This window comes from Chiloscyllium plagiosum, unplaced genomic scaffold (genome assembly GCF_037043375.1).
Source record: "Chiloscyllium plagiosum isolate Xiang-an unplaced genomic scaffold, Cpla_swu_hap1 HiC_scaffold_17, whole genome shotgun sequence".
Taxonomy (NCBI): Eukaryota; Metazoa; Chordata; class Chondrichthyes; order Orectolobiformes; family Hemiscylliidae; genus Chiloscyllium; species Chiloscyllium plagiosum.
The window spans coordinates 62,681,701-62,702,387 of record NW_028270155.1 but is presented as its reverse complement, the minus strand read 5'-3'; the positions used below and the strand labels follow the sequence as shown (position 1 = coordinate 62,702,387).

Genomic DNA, 20,687 nt, shown 5'->3' with positions numbered 1-20,687 from the left:
CTATGTGTTTTACAGGGGGACAGCCACAGGGGATTCCTGCACTTGCTGCATTGTTCTGTGACTCTGCCTGGTGATTATCCGTTCACTTTCTCACTTTGAAGATTGAGACTGCGGTGTGACCATCTCCCTGTACGTGTTATCCACAATACCCTCAGCCTCCCAGATGCTCCACAGTGTCCCCAGTCTCTGCTCCAGCTCTGAAACCCAGGCTCCCTTCCTGTAGCTGCAGCTGGAGCCACTTCCTGCACATGTTCTGGTCCCACTTTCCCCACAGAGCAGGAGGAGCACACCACGGCATTGAGATCTACTCCCATGACTTTCTGCTCAATTAGACCCTCAGATCGTCTGTAAAATCAATAACGTTGATTTTTTCCAGGTTCTTCTTCTCTGGGCCACAGCACTTGTAAACTATAAACCCAAAATAAAGACATTAAGTGATAAAAATAAATTAAACGCTCACCCAACCGTACTCAGTAAATCTTCTTGCCCGACATGACTATATGATTCTTCCCAGACTGCTTCACCGTGATGCTGACTGTGAGACACCCTTCCCAGACTGCTTCACCGTGATGCTGACTGTGGGACACCCTTCCCAGACTGCTTCACTGTGATACTGACTGTTGGACACCCTTCCCAGACTGCTTCACCGTGATGCTGACTGTGGGACACCCTTCCCAGACTGCTTCACCGTGATGCTGACTGTGGGACACCCTTCCCAGACTGCTTCACTGGAATGCTGACTGTGGGACACCCTTCCCAGACTGCTTCACTGGGATGCTGACTGTGGGACATCCTTCCCAGACTGCTTCACTGGGATGTTGATGATGGGATACTCATACCTGACTATTTCAGCTGAGTGTCCTTGTGAGTGACTTGCAGACTTTGCCTGAGATGAACGATGATCTTCCCTTTGCTTCATGCTCCCTTTCCTGTTGCTGTCCTTGCATCTTCAGTGACCTGTCAGCCTCCACCGTTTCTATCCTTCCCCTTTATATAACCATCAATGTTCCCACTTTACCCTCAGAGCCCATGGTTCTGTGAATTGCGATGCCCTCGTTGGCCATACACCTCCTCCATGTTGTGGCCAAAGTGGCAGCACCTTGTGAGAACCATCCCTCCCTTAGCATTCTGTCCCATCCCATGCTCCAGGAAATCCCAGCCATCCATCTTGAATTCCCTCCTTTCACTCCCACCATTCCCTCATCAACCCAATCCAATGAACCTGATCCTCAGACCTGAGTTTCCTGCTTTCCCCAGGACTCCATGGAAAGGACCCTGAAAAGCCCCTGACCATTAACACCCAAACCTCCAGCTCGGACCATGTCCGAGTCCCCAGAGTCACTTGGGTATGCCAGCCTCAAATGAGAGCCAGCCCAAAGACCGGTGTCCCCACAGCACCCCAGCTGATGTACCTGTGATCTCCAACCTGCTTGAACGTTACCTCAGGGCTGTTCCTGGCCTGGTCCCTGGACTGCAGGGAATCCCACATTCTGGAAGACTGTGGCCAAGCTCCTGGACTGGGATTAGATGAGCTCTTGACACATAGTCCCCTTCACTCCACGAAGGACTAGTCCCTTTGACCTTTAGACAGAGCCATTTGCTTGAAGCCCATGCAATGTGTTGCCACATAAGCTGCTGCCACAAGCTCTCGGTGTGACATTGACAGAGCCCAGTGCTGTACAACAACAACATGTCCAGCCCCTTGACCGCTCAGTGCTCCCAACCATGGCACGCTGCCTGCCTCTCCCTCTGCTGCTAAAAAGTAATGCAGGCCACAGAGCCTCCAAGTCAGCGCAAAATGTGTCAGTTTGAATTAAATGGCAGAATACAGTGTTCAGGCTCATTTTTACTGGGTCTATGAACTTGAATTAAAACATTTGAACTAAGCACACATCACAATGCATTTTAACATTTCACATTCTTCGAGGGGTTTTAATGACAAGCAAAACATTGAAGGTGAAAAATAGCAGCTTTGCATTACACAGGAGATTTTATTCACTTATCAGAAACCTTCAAACTAGACGAACACTCCTCACAGACACGTTACTGAAGCAGGAAGGAACCAAAACCTGGCAGTGAATCTGTTTAATCCTTGGATAAAATACGTCCAAAATGTGTCCCATCACCTCATCAACTTTTAAACATTGTTTTCAACTTCAAGTTGTTCACACTTACCCGACTGAAATGTTCCCATCACATTGCCCCAGGATCCTGTTGGTCAGTAACATTGCATAGCGAGCATCATTTAGTTTCAATTGTTCTTTCCTTGTGAGGTCAGTCAATTTGTTTTTCTGATTTATGCAATCAGCCAATGGTGATTCTAATAGGAAAGATACCGTTAGAAAGAAGAGGGAATCTCAACATCTCAATATCAGGAAAATATTTCAAACATTGAAATGTAATGTACATGTGCTTGCAAATTGCAGTGTAATGTTAAAAGGACTTTCTGTACACACATCTCCATCTTTGTGTCGAATTCTAACCTGAACAGTACAATTAAAATTGTGAAACACTAACAGGAAATGCTGGAACTACCCAGCAGGCCTGCAGTATCTGGGGAGAGGGAAACTGCATGTACGTGGCAACTCAATGATGTCCAGCCAGATCTTTCTCCCGAGTGAAAGGTACTGCATCAGAAACAGGAACAATACAAGGAAAGGAGAAAGGAAGCTTGGGATTGGGAAAGTAAATCACTTGTGGTCCTGATAGAGCATCGGGAACATTAAACTCTCAACAAGGATCCTGATAAATAGCTGAAAAGTTCATATCTGTTGTGAATATTATCAATCATCCAATTCACCAAAAACCTTTCAGTTTTATTAGATTACAATTGAGTCTGGTTAGAACAGACATTGCCAAATCTAGCTGGACAGGAACTAATATTCCTGTAATACTGGGAGTAGTTTACCTGTGAGAAATATACTCTAAAGCTTAAAGAAATGCATATTCCATAATCTGGGTTTAAAGCCATCGATCCTTTTCATTAAGCAGGCCATGAAATTAATTGTGTTGTGATGTACAATTAACATTATTGACAGAATCAAGGTGTTGTTTTTAGTGTTGATCTGGTGCTCCATAATATAGCCCAGGCCTCCCATCTCCCCCTCCCCATTGACTGAGGACATCTCTGAAGACAGGGAGCAGCACACACCCCGCACTCACACTTTCCTCCTCCTGTGGTTGTAGGAGAAACAGAGAAAGCCTGGGCCTATGTTTCTATTTTATTCTTTATCTGTGATAAATAGAGTCATAGAGTCACATATCTGTGATTCACAATGTGTCAGTTATTATTCTACTCACCACATGCTCCTTCAGATCCAGTAAATTCCAAATAAGAAGCATTTTCCATGTGAACTGGACTGAAGTCTGACTGATTTATGTAAATAATGTCTCTCAGCAACGGTGAACTCTTGTGTGAACTGCTATTGGTGAGAGTGAAATGTTGACAACGTTTCCCTCCAGTGGACTTGGCAGTTGGATACGACTTTCCAATATCACCACGGGTTATGTAGAGTTGGCCAATGGATCCTTTCCAGGTGATGCAGATTTCTGATGAAGCTGCAGGTGTAGGTGCTGCAGGATCTTGTGTCCAGGAAGATGAACCATTCCCAATGATATGAGCTTCTATTTCTAAGCCTGTGTTCTTTACAGACACTTTCAATGAACATGGATCTGGGCCAATGTAGTGATGAGATGTATTAATGTGACTGTTCAGGTATCCACAAACTGTAAACTCAGCACCAACTATTGCTGCAAATACAATCACAAGGTAAGCATTAATCAACACCTGAGAAATTTTCTCAGAAGCTTTTTAAATCAATACTGTGACTTTGCTGGACAATTGAGGGAAATTCCACACCAATTGCATAATCAGGAATTGATATTCGGCAACAACAACAACTTTATTTTTCATAGCACCTTTAGAGGAATAAAATGGTCCAAGGCCCTTCACAAGAGGGTTCTCAAACAAAACGTTGATGCTGTTGTAAGGTCTCAATAGTATTTGTAAAACACAGGCTAAAATATTAAAACATTTTGCTGGTCAGAATTATATAAGGATGGAGTCAAGAACTGGGTGAAGAATAGACAGTGTCTGTGTCATAAATAATGTTGTAATATGTTGTATAAAGCTGGGAGTTTGCTGTAACTCAGGAGAGGTGATTTTACATTTTATGACGATCAGACTTGCTGTCCTTGTATACACATGAAAATATCCAACTGTTTGACCAGTTTCCTCAATCCTCCATCAACCTATCAAGTTGTGTGATAAAATAAAGCCACAGTCAAAGGCTTTGATCTTGCCAACACTGAGATGGAGGAAGTTATAGCTCTTCCAAAACAGAACCCTGGAAAAGGGATCAGGAAATGTAAAGGCAATAGATATTACCAAACAGCAAAGTGACACTGTGAGTTTAATCTGTAACTTTGATGAAATGAGCTTGCCTGAGATTTTGCACTGAAAGGGGATCGCATGTTCAGAGTGTTCACAATATTCCCTCCTCCTGCCGTGTCTGTTCCCTTCCTCAGCCTGAGCCTGTCAGCAAGGAAGAAGGTCAGGAACAGAATCTCATGTCACATCCTGCTCACTGAGGAGGCCTTTCACCAAATTGAATGACTTCGCTGCTGGAGAGCTTATTGGACTTTGACTGGAGGAAGTTTCAGGATTCAGGAGGATAAATGTATTTTTCCAATTTTTTATTCAGATTTTGAACTTGTTATAACTAGGTGTGTGAAGGGAACCAGCTCCCTGTTTTCTCACTCCTCTTAGTCAGCAGCAAAAACATTTTATTTATTTTGTTCAGCTTATAGTGATGATCTTTCAACTTCAACCAAGTTCACTACACAATGCAAGAGCCCATTTTCAAGCCTTTCTTGAATGAAAAGAGGACTTTTATGACTCACTTGATTCAAGAACCAATGATTAAAATGAACAGACGCACACAGACACAGAGGTAGGAAGTTCAAAATAGACAGTGGTAGAGGCAGTGAGAATAATGTTTATGTGGCCTTTAGACACCTTGGGGTGTTACTTCTTAACCTGAAATCAGAGTTTAGTGACTTTTATCCTCAACAGTTCAGAATCTGTAGATCTTTGAATTCTTGGTGAACAGTTGTTTCTCGAATTTACTTTTTCACTGGGTGCTGTTTCTGAGATAATGTTAGAAACAGAAAGGGGGAGAGAGAATTCCAGCTCTTGCTACACAAATTCACTTTTCATTCTCTCAGTCCTGATGCTGAAAAGCAGCTGTTGAAATACAGTTCAGTGTGTATTCCAGAGTCGCGATCTTTGTTTTTTCAAGTTGTCTGATTGATTGGTAACTCTTGCATCTCCCAAAATATTAAAGCAACACACACAACTATACTAAGTCGGGGGTGAAAATTTCTTAATGGTTACTCATTACATTTCTTCAAATAAAATGGTAATTTCACCGTAAATAGATTATTTCATACAAATGGGTCTCATGAATCTTGCTCAACCTTTGGGCAGGTGGCCCCTGCAGCCATTTTAGATCCAAATGTTTCCTTTCTAGCAACCATGTTACTCTCTGAAAGGTCTCAGGTACAACAGCCTGATGTTAGAGGTTAAAGTGTGATCACCCATCTTTGTCATTATCATTATGTAAAAGGGATGGCAGGAGGGAGGGTGGGGTCGATCAGGGGTAGTAAGGGAACTTGTGCCTGGAATCGGAGGAAGTAGGGGAGGTCCTTAATGAATACTTTCCTTCAGTATTACCTACTGCGAGGGACCTTGACATTCATGAGGACAGTGTGAAACAGACTGATATGCTCAAACAGTTTGATTTTGGGAAGGAGGATGTTCTGAAAATTTTGAAAAACATAAAGACAGATAAACCCCCTGAGCCTCCTTACAGAAAGTAAGGAGGCATGGGATACAGGGAAACTGTCTGTCTGAATACAGAATTGGCTGGCCCATAGAAGACAGAGAGTGGTGGTTGATGGAAAGAATTCGCCTGCAGCTTGGTGAACAGTGGTGTTCTGCTGGGAACAGGTCTGGGGCCTCTGTTCTTTGTGATGTTTATAAATGAGTAGGATGAAGAAGTAGAAAGATGGATTAGTAAGTTTGTTGATGACACAAAGATTGATGGAGTTGTGGATAGTGCAGAGGGCTGTTGTAGGTTGCAACAGGACATTGACAGGATGCAGAACTGGGCTGATAAGTGGCAGATGGCTTTCCACCTGGAAAAGTGTGAAGCTGTTCTCATTGGAAAGTTGAATTTGAATGCTGAATACAGGATTCAAGGCATGATTCTTGGCAGTGTGGAGGAACAGAGGAATATTGGGTTCCATGTCCATAGATCCCTCAAAGTTGCCACCCAGGTTGACAGGGTTGTTAAGAAGGTGTATGGAGTGTTAGCTTTCATGAGCAGGGGGATTGAGTTTTCGAGGTGCAAGGTTATGCTGCAGCTCTACAGAGCCCTGAAATGTTGTGTTCAGTTCTAGTTGCCTCATTATTGGAACGCTTTCAGAAGGTGCTAGGGTTTTTCTCATTGGAGCGATGAAGGGTGAGAGGTGACTTGATAGAGGTGTATAAGATGTTCAGAGGCATAGATTGAGTGGATTGCCAGAGAGTTTTTCCCATGGCAGAATGTCTATCATGAAGGGGCATAATTTTAAGGTAATTGATGGAAGATTTAGGGGAGGTATCAGAGGTAGGTTCTTTACTCAGAGAGTGGGTGGGGGGGGGGGGGGTATATGGAATGCACTGCCAGCAGTGGTAGTAGAGTCAGATACATTAGGGACATTTAAGTGAATCTTGGATAGACACATGGAAGATCATACAAGGAAGGGTTAATCGGTTGATCTTAGAGGAGGATAAAAGACTGGCACAACATCGAGGGCCGAATGGCCTGTACTGTGCTGGACTATTCTATGTTCTGTCAGCAGCATTTGTGTGATAACTTTATCTCTACAATTATCTTAATTTGTGACTTTCCCTTCGACGAACTCTGTTTGTATCGTGTTAATTTTCTGTCTCTCTTTTCAACAGTCAATGATGGGAAACGTACAGAAATCACATTAACACTGGGACCAATGTTCACACTGAGATACATAATCCATCCCATTGGATCACCAGCCTCACACAGCATTGAAAATAAACTGGGGAATTTAAAAGAAGTGAAACAAAGGAAGTGCTGAGAAATGAATTACCTTTCCCAATGTGAAAGCTGAAGAAACATAACAGAAGGCATTGACAGTTGATCAGTCTGTGAAAGGAGCTGGTTTTGAGAGGCATCTTCCACTGGGTTCCTCCTCTGGAAAATCAACATTGTGAATATGAGAGCACAGGGTGAGGTTCACACAAATGATGGTTACATCCAAAACATGCAAAATTACATGGAGTTAAATGATGACCTGTCATTGTCCCAACACCCAGTGACACCAATTGACAGGATGTAGCTCCCATTTGAAATCACCGTGATCGGTGAATTTTGGGGGAAATTATTGAGATTTCGTTGGAGAGAAAACCTCAGATGGAGTTGTCAGGCTGCTGGGACTCAGCTGTGAGTGACCAAGTGAAACAGGGACTGATAGGGGCTGAGGGCAGCTCATCTGTCCTTGTTAGTTCATGGTCTGAGGAGACCAGAGACCCCAATCTTCATTCTCCTCAGGTTTTTAATTCAGGACCATACATCATGAAAAAGAGTGAATCAAATTACACCACTGCAGAATATTTAGGGCAGGAATCAGACCAGCCACAATTACTGGGCAAATAGATGAATAATCAATTGAAAACAGACATGATTATTCAGACCATAACCAATAGACCTGCTACTGGCAACGTATGGTTTATAGGTTTGGGGGGAGATTTGAAGTGGTTCAAGTGATAAACTGGGGTTAGGGTCAGAGGTTATTAGTTCACATTAGGTGTTCAAGTTGGAAATCAGGATGACTGATGTAAATTGGGTTTTGGGCTGGGGTTTGGGAGTTGGGGTTAATGCTGAGGGTTTTTAGTTAAGGAGTGGGGATGGTACATTGGTGAAAGATTAACCCAGCAAGACCAGCTGCCTCATTGTGACACCAGCTACTGTTAATGCCACTAATGTCAATGCTGTCGACATCACAAGCAATCTGTAAAGGAATGAACAATAGATAAAAAGGTGTGTAATGGAAGAACTGAACTGGGATGGAGCATTTAGTAAGGGGTTTCAGAATGATACTGAACAAACCAATTTCAATGGTCTAAACAATATGAAAATAATTACTCAATACAGCACAGAATGGTCAGACATAAGAATGTAACTGTTTAAAAGTTTAAAGTGAGGGTTTTATAATACACTGGTCTCATCTTTCTTGGATTTCTGAGTTTACATCTTGTCACCAAAAACATATTTATTCATTCATTAAACAATATTCAAAAGGAGTATATTAATAATATGAAGACTGATCCCTGTTTCAAACATGGAAAGGCTCGAGAAACCCAAACTGCTCAATCGGAAATGGTATTTCCAGGGAGATATTGTTAATGTCCCTCAGATACGAATCTGTCAGGATGAACACAGAGTACGGCTTCAACTAAATAACTGACTGTGGATGAAAACTTCCAGTGAGGAAACTTCCATTTTAGAAAACAGGAATTACAATTTATGATGAGTCTACATTTGTTCTCATTGAGACAGGCAGCATGCAAACTACACACTGTCTCCTCACTTCAATAATGTCAGTGTGCAGCCCAGCACTGAATCAGACTGCACAATCAACAGGGGGCCGGTAAAGTGTTTGGATCACCCATCGCTCAGCTAGACCTTCACGTTTAAAGGTTACTACAGGGCATCCGCAAACTTTGCAACAACAAAACTCAGTCAAAGCACCTGAGTGCTGAGTGGCCATTGGATGGCTGTCTGTTTAAATGACCTTGTTGGGTGTTGTCTCCTTGTCCACCAGCTCGGAGTGATTAGGAGAGGGCATTGACTGGACCCATTGTCTCCACGTTGGCAGGATATGCACCAAATCAGCCAATGAGGCTGCTTTCATGTCAGAATCTGCTGTATATTTCCAGCTCACCCAGAACATGTCCACGCATCTGCCCTGACAGGAATGGGCTGGAGTGGAATTCTACAGCCCCTGTCTCTACCACACCTCAATTAAAATACTCATCAAATAGGCGAAGTAGGTCATGGAAATAACTTGTTGATTCAACAAATGATAAACATCAGGAATAACCTGCATAAGCAGCAAAATGAAAACAAAATCTACAGCCCCTGCCAGTCAGGGGCTAATTGTCCAAAATGGAGGGTGGGCTTTACACACACATTCCATGTTAAAATTGCACTGACCACCTCACAGATGACACCAGAATTACTGACATGTTCCCCTTACACCAATATCTTCTTGGGGATACTGGGGTTAAAGTACAGTGTGTAAAACCAGCAGCTCCATGAGCAGCACTGCATGGTCAAGAGAAAAATGGCCTGACTGATGTTTGTCTGAATTTGGGCAGTGGGCCAGATAGATCCCCCTGACAACCTAGTATTCAATGGAGAGGTCAAAATGTAATGGTGAATCCATGTGAGACCTCAGCAACACGGACAGTTAGACTGCATTCACTTCATGTTCATACCACAGCCTCTAGATCTGTGGAAGAAGCATCCACTGCCCTCTGCCCTAAATCACTCACATTGGGGGGTACTCAGGACCCTCATCATTGTGAGACACAAATATCAGTCTAGTCAGCCGTCCACGAAACAAAACTGTGACCCTGCAATTCTAATTCCAATGATACTGCTTTCTCACTGTCTTGGAAAGTTCACACAGTGACTCAGAACTTATTATGGACAGGGGATAGGAATTTCCATTCTTCAGAAAGTCATCCTGATCTGGAACCAAGACCCAGCCTTTGTACAGACTGGATGACTGTGTGAGTGAGTCATATCGACACCCACAGAGAGTAGAAGGAGTATTACTGTGTTCATACAGTCCTCATTCCAAATCTTACACAGGGCAGTGTAGGAGCTTCTGAAAACACAGGGACGGCAGGTTCCAGAGTTACACCCAAAGTTGTGCACCAATCCCATCCTCACCAATGTGATACCCTCCTGTAGGTCCCACTAACCCTGGCAGGGTCAGTGTTGGAAGGAACCGTGAGGTACAATAACAGACCAGGAAATTCAGGAACAGTTGTGCAACTATCCATGAAACAGTGCACAGACAGAGGGTCACAAAATACTTCACACAGAATGTTCTCCGCCTTCCATTTTTAAAACCTCGATTGTATCAATACATTTATGTTCAGAAATTTGCAAAAAGCAGAAAAATATACAATTACCCTGAGCATTCCTAACACAACATGTATTATCATTCAGGAAGACTCGGTTAATGACAATATTTTAAAACAAGCAGGTTTACATTTCACATTCAACTTTGTCAACCTGGACTTAAATAGTAAACATTTTCCGATTAAAAGCATAAATAAAGTAATACCAGCTCCTTACCTGTTCCCTGCGGGTCCTGGACATTGAGAAACTGACACACAATGTAGGAATTCTATATGTGCTAGAAATTTGCCTGTGCAGGTACTTTTGCATTGATAACCAGCGTTATTGATTTCCTGGAACAATCGGAGCTATGCTCTGTGTCCACCAGTCTCGTAAACATGGAAATATGGAAAAATGTGGCATTAACGTTCATAGAATCTCTTCTGTGTGGAAACAGGCCCTTCAGCCCAACAGGTCCACACTGGCCTCCAAACAGTATCCTACTCAAATCCATTCCACTACATTGAACTCAAACTAACACATCCCTGAACACTATGGGGAATTTAGCATGGCCAACTCACCTAACCTGAACTCCTTTGGATTGTATGAGGAAACCCACACAGGTACGGGGAGAATGGGCAAATACCACACCGGCAGGCACCTGAGGCTGGAATCAAACCTGGGTCCCTGGTGGTATGAGGGAGCAGTGCTAACCACTGAGCCACCGTGCCATCCCTAACATTGAGCTGGACACAGGCCTGCAGGAAATGTTATCCATTGATGGTTCAATAAAAAATAAGGGAATGTTGAGCCAAGTAAGAGGTGAATCCAAATATGTCAAAGGCAGCACCATCTTCTGATGTTATCGATGACTGAGGGAACTCATGCAGTCAGTTACACTTGGGCCAAGCTTCAATGTTGGGGCAGTCTCAGAGGAGATTCCAGTCAGTGAATGTCCTGTGTGGAGGAAGAAAGCATTGGACACAGAAATAATGAGCAGTTTACCCAAATACAATGTGGATATAAATCTTCATGAAAAGAATATTTCAACAAACAGTCCTCTGATTATCTTTAATTCCCAGGGCACAAAGTATGACTCTGACTGAGAGAGTGGTCACCCTGAGCTACAATCAATGAGACAAGTTTTTTTCCATCTGTTTGCTCCATATTGCGTACTGTCCAAGGCAGAGATCGGATGCTTTGCTGCTGCTGACAACAGGAACAGCAACAAGAGAATGTACAACCTGGTACAGTGCATGGGCAACAGCATGGGGAGCTGGCAACACTACAACAACAACATGTATTTATATAGCACCTTTAGCAATGAATCATCCCAAAGTGTGTCACAGGATACTTTGAGGGAGGAGGGAAGGCAGCAATTTGGAGTGAGTGGAGAAATCGATAATTGGGGGAGAAGAGGACACAGATGAGGAAATACAGCTGTGTAAAGTCACTCCAATTCACTGAGCAGGGTCAGGGATGGACTGGAAATAATCCTGAAGATGAGGAAGGAGGAGGCCAAGGATCGAGGGAAATAATGTAATGACCAACATCCATTCCTTACATTGGATGGGGTGAGATACCTGTGCCCATCCTCCACCTCCATCAGAAACACAAAGTCTGACTGTTCTGAGTTGTTTGTGTCCCATCCATGAGAAGATTAAACACTGTGAGGTGGGCAGTGGGAAAGTGACTCAGCTGCTCCTCCCTTGACTGGGACTCAGACTTGAATGTGTCAGATTCAGATTGCAACCTGCCCTTGTGTTGGACTAATGGATCCAAAGTAAATAATGGAGAAGGAGCTGGAAATTAACACTTAGCTTGAACATTTCACAGGCAGGGAGCCCTGTGGAAGTTTGGACATATTAGAAACTAGGGAGGTATTTGTCATGGTTCTCCTCCAACTAAAATTAGCAAGGATTTGGGAGAGGATGTGAATATTCAATGAGTTCAAGGTAATGTCACCACAGGCTGAGTGGTCCATTGGAGAGAGTGAGTCAACTGGTCCTGGTTTAACCTGAGGGTCACCCTGCACAGGGGAAGGGAGAGGTTGAGAAGTGCCCTTTATGGGAACCTCACTTCATGCATGAATTGAACCCACACTGTTGGCATCACTCTGCATTATAAACCAGCTCTCTAGCCAACTGAGCCCCATTGTCAACATTCAAGGATGTTTCTGGGAACTTTGAAGAGCACAGGTTCAGGTTCAGTGTTCAGTGGAAAGTCTCAGCTGTGTCCTTTCCCCATTTCGCTTCCCCGCTGTCCACAGGACCAGAGAGTGATTCCCCCAGTCCATGGAAAACCTGCTGGAAATCTGGCTTCTGGACAAATATTAGATCCTTCTGTTACACTCTTATTGAATCTCAAGTAGGATAAGCCTGTCATACTATCACAGAAACCATCTGTCACTCTATAAGGAGCTGTTTCTCCAAAGGGTGCTGGGACAGCCCTGAAACAAGAAGGAAAGCCAATAACATCTGTATCCCGGTCTCAACCCTCAGCTGAAACCCGATAAACCACATAGAAAAAGCACTTTTGGCAGTCGTGGAGGGATATGAGAAATTCATACATATTTCTCTGGGAGAAAGTTCATCCTGGACATTGATCACCATCCACAGGAGCAGACCGACAAGAATCATCTTCATAAAATGTCAACAAGACAGAGGCTTTTCTTGAGGTTTCAGAGTTAGGACTCCACTCAGAAATACAAGCCAGCAAGAGAAATGGTGCTGACAGACTCCCCATCTTGATTGCTGCCACAGGAGAAAGATGAGATACAAGTTCTGGCTGTAAGGATCCATCACCTCCTGAATATAACACCCTCACAACTGAGTCAGATGAGAGATTTGACAGCAAGGCCAAGGAGCTACTGTTGCTGTGTCAGTGACGGCCTGATAGGATACAGTGAACACAGCCAGTAAAACGGCAGGACCCGTCTATCAGACATGATAACGTTCTGGAAGCTGGTCTTACTAGTCAGACCCAGAATCAACATCCCCAACCCAAAGCAGGCAGAGCATCTGCAGAAGGTACGGGAAGGTCACACGAGAATGGAAAGACATAACCTGAGAACCACCTCAGCTGTCTATTAGAAAGATGTACACAGGCATTATAAATATAGTGTTCAAATCCAGACAGCCAGCCTATGAGAATGAATAGCAGCCAATGGGGACAATTCATGGCGAACAACTGGCTGTGTGTAACAGCAGACCATGTAATAACAAGGCCTAGTGTGTGGGGGTTGGGTTGGGGTTGGGTTTCCTAAGCTGACCATTAACACACCTTTGTCTGTCTGACTGTCCATCTCTCACTTTAGGCTGTTTCTTCACCTGTCACTTACTCCTCAACCCATCCCCAACCCCATCTTCTCTAAAAAATCCAACTTTCTCCCAGCTACCATCAGTTCTGAAGAACGGCCACTGGACCCGAAACATCAATTCTGATTTCTCTCCACAGATGCTCCCAGACCTGTTGATGTTTTCCAGCATTTTCTGTTTTTGTTTCTGATTTCCAGCATCAGGATTTCTTTTGTTTTTCTTATTGGATCATAATTTTATTAGTTTTAAAATAATTTAGAAAAAGACAGACCTGATCCAAAAATTAAAGTTCAATATTGGAGTAAGGCCAATTTTGATGGTGTGAGGTAGGAACTTTCAAAGGTTGATTGGGCAAAGGTTCTTCACAGGGAAAGGGATGGTTGGAGATGGGGAGGCCTTCAAACATGAGGGAACAGATGTTCAGAGACAGTATGTTCCTGTTAGTACATTGTGTAAGGCTGGTGGGTACAGGAAGTACTGGATGAATATAAAAATTGAGGCACTGCTCAGGAAAAAGGAGGAATATGTCAGGTATAGAAGGGGGGGATTGCGTGAATCCCTCGGGAAGCATAAGGGCAATGGGAGTATACTTAGAGTGAAATCAGGAAGGGAATGCAGAGAAATTCTACAAATTTATATCCCCAAGTTCCCAAGCTTCCATGTCCTTCTCCGTCGTGTCTGCAAGGCCAAAGAAACAAGCCACCCATCGTAATCCCACTTGACAGCATTTGGTCCATTGCCCTGCAGGTTAAGGATGAGATGCATATCGAAATGGATTAGAAATTAGTTAGGGATCATTGCTTCTGCTCTCCTTTCAGACAATGACTTCCAGACTCCTACCCACTGGATTAAAACACTTTTCCTCATCTCCCCACAGATCACTGTCCCAATCACTTTCAGTCTCTGCCCTCTTGTCACTGATTTCTGCTAAATAGGCCCTTTCTATCAACTGTACCCAAGCTCCTCCATTTTGAACATCTTCGTCAAACCTCATCTTAATATTTGTCTTCAAAGGAGAACAAGTCTAGACAATCCAGTCCCTCTTCATTGCTGTATTTTCCAGTCCTGGCAATATCCTTCACTCTTCACTGTGCCCTTTCTCATAAAATCATCCTTTCTGTGATGTGGGCAGAACTGTGGACAGTATTCCTGCTGTGGCCGAACTAATAAAGAGAAGGTTTCCATGTACTTATTTAATCACTTTGTTGACCTGCCTTGCTCCCTTTAGGGGTCTGTGGTCATCCACTCCAAGATCTCTCAGCATCTCTGTAGCTCAATATTCTCCCATTTGTTGTCTGTTCCTTTCCCTTGCTTGACCTCACCAAACACACTGTCCCACACTGGTCTGGGTTAAATTCCATTTGGAACTTTTCTGACCAGCTGACCAGCCCATTCCATTCATACTTCTCTCTCTCTGGGTTTATCACATCTGACATTTCACAATCCTCCTCAACTACAATGTCTGCATCAGCTGCTCTCTTGTTAAGACTGAGACAATATTCCTGAAGAACTTTGCCAATATCTTTCATCCTTATGTCTGGGTTTCTTTTATGGGTCATCCTCTTTCTTCCATTATCCTTTTAATGTATTGATAACCCATCTCCCCATTCACCTTGATTGTGCTTGCCAAGGTCCTTTCTTGCCCTCAGTTTGCTTTCCCTTGAATCCTCTTTGATTTCTCTTTTCACTCTCCTACCCCTCTTAAATTTCTCCAGTGTGAGTTCTCAGCATCAGACATAATTATTTACTTCAGTCAGACACCGGTTAGACGTGATGTGACACACCTTTGGGGCAGGTGGGACTTGAACCCAGATCATTCTGGCCCTGAGGAAGGACACTGCAGCTCTCCCACAACACCCCTCGGTATTGGATAGAAGCTTTCCTTTCTGCCTTATGTTATCCCCATAAGCTCCTTGATATCTTGGGGAGAGTGGGTCTCAAGATTTGGCCATTGCCCCCTGTTTTCTTTATGGGAACATATTGATTCTAAAACCCTCAAATCTCCCACTTGAATATCTTGCAGCGCACTGACACTGATTTACCTTCAAGAACCTGTTTCCATCACACTTTCGCAAAATCATTGCACAGCTGACCTTCCACCTCCAATTGAGAATTCTTCTAACTCCTGTTCTATCGCTGTCCTTTTCAGTAATTATGTAGTTACTACTCACTGGTGACCCTGCATCACTGCTATTGGCACTTCCATCTCCTGCACATGCTCTGTTCCTCTTTTTGTCTCATTGTAGGACAAATTGGCCAATAACCTGATTGAGAGGCCTGAGCCAGGAAGGGAGTGATGGATATCAGGCTCCTCACTCCCTACAGGGAAAAAAATCTGGAATTAGCTGGAGAAGAATTTAATTGCTCATGTGGGAAGAGGGAAGCCTGTATGTCTCACACACTGACCCAGCTTCATTGGGCTGTGCTTCCCTCACATTAACACCAGGGCTAATTGATTCTAAACCACTCCACCCACCCCAGAAGAGGAATATCTGCTCCACCCACTTTTCATCTGGTCTCAGCCATTTTTGCTGCTGTTGTGTAATTGATATTTGAGCTTTTGTGATAAAGTTCCAATTTCATGTTCTTGTGAGAGACTTGCAGGCTGCTTCTGTGTGAGAATATTTTCCCCCTATCCTTCATGTTCCCTTTTGTGTTGCTGTCCCTGTGTGCCCTATGACCTTACAGTGTCCCCCTGATTCCTTTGAGCACCTTCAGGTTACAATTAATGTGCACACTTTAGTCCCATGGGCAATGAGTTTATAAATTCCAATGTCCTTGATGGCTTTGCATGATCATTACCTGAGAGAGCCAGTCCCCCTCTGATTTCATCCTTCTTCTCTAGAACGTCCCCCTGTCCCATCAGCATTCCCCTAGTGACTCTATGCAATGAAATCCACCCCTAGGCATGAGGAGCTCACTTTCCCCACGTTACCATGACTGTCCCCGATTCGCTCCCAACTGACATTGAGCAAAACACAAAAACATAGAGGATAGGAGCAGGAGGAGGCCATTCAGCCCTTCAAGCCTGCTTCACCTTTCATCATGATCATGGCTGACCATCCAACTCAATAGCCTAATCCTGCTTTCTCCCCATAACCTTTGATCCCATTCACTCCAAGTGCTATCTCGAACTGCTTCCTGAATACATTCAATGGTTTGTCACCAGCTACTTGCTGTGGTAATGAATACCACAGGCTCATCACTCTTTGGGTGATAAAATGTCTCCTCATCTCCTTCCTAAATTGTCTACCTTGAATCCTCAGACTGTGACCTCTGGTTCTGGACACCATCGGGTACATCCTCCCTGCATCTACCCTGTCTATACCTGTTGAAGTCTCTAAGTCTCTATGAGATCCTCTCTCATTTGTCTGAACTCTAACAAGGACTGAGCTGAGGACTGACAGTGGGCCACCCCGTGGGTCTGATTTGGAGGGACGGCCGTGACTGAACCGAGCACAGCCCCGACTGATGTCTCCACTACACCCTGACTGGTCTCCCTGTAACCTGGGGACTGGCTGCCCTAGGCCTTTGGGATTGATGCTGGTCCATTCCATGGACTGCAAGCAAATGGATCTCTAGCCTAACCATGTTCCACATCCTGGATTGGAATCAGACCGATCCCTTGACTGATTATGGATGAAGGGTCAAGGAGGGTGATGGCCATGGAGCATGCAGGGATACTATGCTGAAGGCAGAGATGGCTGATGGCTGGGACAAGCAATCAGTGAGGTGCAGTCTTCAGGTTTACACGTTGGAAATTTGTGCTGTCTCGTTTCTCAGAGAAGGGGAGGAGAATTGTCAGTGTCATATAAATGAGGTGAGTTGGAATAATAATAAAATGCAAATGCATCAAAATGAGATAATTACCTCTCAATAGCGAGATGCTGAAGGATTTAAGGTTGAAGTGAAAATTACAATCAGTGTTGAGATTCTGATGCCTCTCCATTTTGTCCCATCGTTTTTGCCATTGCTGAGGTCACACCAAGATGAAGTGAATTCTGTCGTATGTTTAATTTGAAAAGCAAAGCAGATTGGAAAACTTTTGGAAATCAGGAAAGGATGATGAAACATCTTGAGGAAGAAATTGGGGCATTGCAAGGGAACTAGCAAGAAATAGTAAAACATAATAAAACTTCAACAAATAGTAAGAGTAGTTACAGTGAGCATTCCAGGGTGAAGCTTGAGAATGAGAGATGGGAAAGAAGGTGGTCACAAGATTACAATACAATCAGGCAGAGTCCAAGCTTGGGTTTGTTAGTGGGAAACCTTTGACAAGACTTCTTTAATCATGTGACAAGCAGGTGGACAAAGGGGAACCAGGAGATGTGGTAGATTTGGATTTCCAAAAAAAAATGAGTCAGATGCCCCATAAAACTTGACTGCACATTAAATCCTCAAGGTGATGGGGCAATACATTAGCATGAATACACTATTAGCCAATTAGCCAAGGGTGTTGGGATTAACAGATTAGTTACAGTCTGAAAAGGTGTAGCTAGTGAAGTACCATAGTAATTAATGTTGGGCCCTCAAATATATATGATCTGGATCAATTATTTTGATAAAAAATTGACTGCCTTGTAGCAGGATTTCCTGACACTACAAAGATAGGTTGGCAAGCAGGTTGAGGCAGCTCCAAGGTGTCTGCAAATGAATATTGATGAGTCAAAGTAGAAAGAAAAGGCACTGGAGAATAATGTGGGAAAATGTCACTTTGGTACGAAGATTAGATTAGATTCCCAACAGTATGGAAACAGGCCCTTCGGCCCAACAAGTCCACACCGACCCTCCGAAGAGTAACCTCCCAGACCCATTCCCCAACCCCATATATACCCCTGACTAACACACCTAACACTATTGGCAATTTTAACAAGGCTAATCCACCTGACCTGCACATCTTTGAACTGTGAGAAGAAACCGGTGCAACCCCACACAGACACAGGGAAAACGCACAAACTCCACACAGACAGCTGCCTGAGCTGGGAATTGAACCTTGGCCCCTGGTGCTGTGAAGCAGCAGTGGTAGCTACTGAGCCATTGCACCACCCAAATGGACAGAGACTGCAGAATACTTCAGTCCAGAGAATCAAGGTTTCCGAAAACAAGAACTATAAAATATTTGCATGCAGGTCAAGGGAGTAATCAAGGAGCAAACGCTGAAGAAGTGTAAAAACATGGATGTCCTGCTCCAGATTATTGATGGGCATTGATGAGACAACACCAGGAGAACTGCGTAGAGTTTTGGAAACAATTTGAAGAATGTTCACCAAGCTGATCCCTGGGGTGAAAGGATTCAATTATGAGGAAACTTTGAACAGGTTGGAGGCATATGCTCATTGGAATTTGGAGGAATGAGGGGGATCTTATTGAAACTGATAAGGTTCTGAGGGGGACTGAGAGGATTGTTTTCCCATGAAGGGTAATCCAAAAAGAGGAGGATCACAATAAAAGGGATCTCCAATTTAATATGGAGATGAAAAAGAATTTTCCTTCTCAGAGAATCCTTAATCTTTGGAATTTATTTGCCTGGATCGTGGTGGAGGCCGGGTTGTTGAATATATTGAAGGTTGGGTTGCATTGCATTTGGAGCAAAAAAAAATCTCTGTCAAAGGCTCCAGGTCGGAAAGTGGAGCCAAGGCCACAATCAGGTCAGCCAGGATTGTATTCAATGACGGAGTGGGGTCAATGGGCCAAATGACCACCTCCTCCTAATTAGTGTATCCTTATGCTGGTTTGGCACCAGTTTGGTCATCATCACTTTCAAGAGTATTTTTAAAAATTCAGACACAACAATGTGAGAACAACTATTTCATTTTATTTTGTTATGGGCAATAAAGAATTAAACACATTAAACAAGCATTAAATTAAAGTATGTGGCTCTGTCGAAGCAAATTCTCACCAGGATGCAATAATCGGTGACAACTTGTACATCAGGTATTCAGATTATTTCAGTGTCTCAACGTCCAGAAATTATCACGCTCAACTCCAATAGTGTGTGTCTTCCAATGATTAAATTGTGAAAATGTAATTTCTCGAACAAACGTGAAATAATCTTACTAATGATTTCACAAATCATGTCAATTCTTTGTGGACATGTTTGTTTTGATAGAAAGTGACTTTCAGCAAATCCAGAAGCACCTCAGCAGATTTGACATGATTATCATATATAATGACAAACACTGTTAGAATGGTGACCATCAGGAGAGGGAAAGGGAATAGCCAGACAGTGCAGGGACCCCCCCCCTGTGGCCACCCCCCTCATCAATAACTATACCGTTTTGGATACTGTTGGGAGCAGTGACCTATCAGGGGAAAGCCTCAGTGGCCAGGTCTCTGACACTGAGCCTGGCTCTGTGGCTCAGAAGGGAAGGGGGGAAATAGGAGAGCGATAGTGAGAGGAGATTCAATGGTGAGAGGAACAGACAGGAGATTCTGTGGTCGTGAACGAGATTCCCGGATGGTATGTTACCTCCCCGCTGCCAAGATGAGGGATGTCTTTGATCAAATTGACAGGATCCTTAAGGAAGAGGGAGACAAAACAGAAGTTGTGGGATGCATTGGTACCAATGACATAGCTAGGAAAAGGCATGAGGACCTGAAAAGAGTATATGGGGTGTTATTTTGGAAGCGAAAAAGGCAGGATGAGCAGAATAGGAATCTCAGGATCAATGCCATGAGCTAGCGAAGCTAGGAACAGAGAGCGAGTGTAGATGATCACGTGGCTGCAGGGCTGGTGGGGGAGGGAGGCCTTCAGAGATATGGATCATTGGGATACCTTCTGGGGAAGGTGACCTGTACAAGAAGGACGGGTTGCACCTGAACTGGAGGGGCACCAATGTACTGGGCAGGAGGGTGGGTGGTTTTAAACTAGTTTGGCAGAGGGGTGGGAACTGGAGCTACGGATCTGAGGGTGGAGTAGCTAGTGTACAGCCAGATACAGTACACAGAGAATCTGTGAGGAGGGATAGACAGTTGATAGGGCAAAGTTGCAGTCAGTGTGTTGGGTTGAAGTGTGTCTATTTTAATGCAAGAAATATCAGGAATAAGGGTGATGAACTTGGAGCATGGATCAGTAACTTTGATATTGTGGCCATTACAGAGTCTTAGATATCACAGGGGCAGGAATGGTTATTGGCTGTTCCAGGGTTCAGATATT

The 20,687-nt window shown here is 43.8% G+C and overlaps 1 protein-coding gene across 1 annotated transcript in view; it reads right to left on the bottom strand.

The window, feature by feature from the left end:
* Positions 1-7,255, bottom strand: part of LOC148147375 (uncharacterized) — a 92,063-nt gene extending 84,808 nt beyond the window's left edge. Inside the window, exons 1-3 of the mRNA XM_087995599.1 lie at positions 7,171-7,255; positions 3,301-3,750; positions 2,176-2,320 (exon numbers count right to left, since the gene is read on the bottom strand). Of these exons, the coding sequence (XP_087851725.1) occupies positions 2,176-2,320; positions 3,301-3,750; positions 7,171-7,255 (680 nt within the window). The remainder of the gene's footprint in view (positions 1-2,175; positions 2,321-3,300; positions 3,751-7,170) is intronic.
* Positions 7,256-20,687: the final 13,432 nt, after the last annotated feature.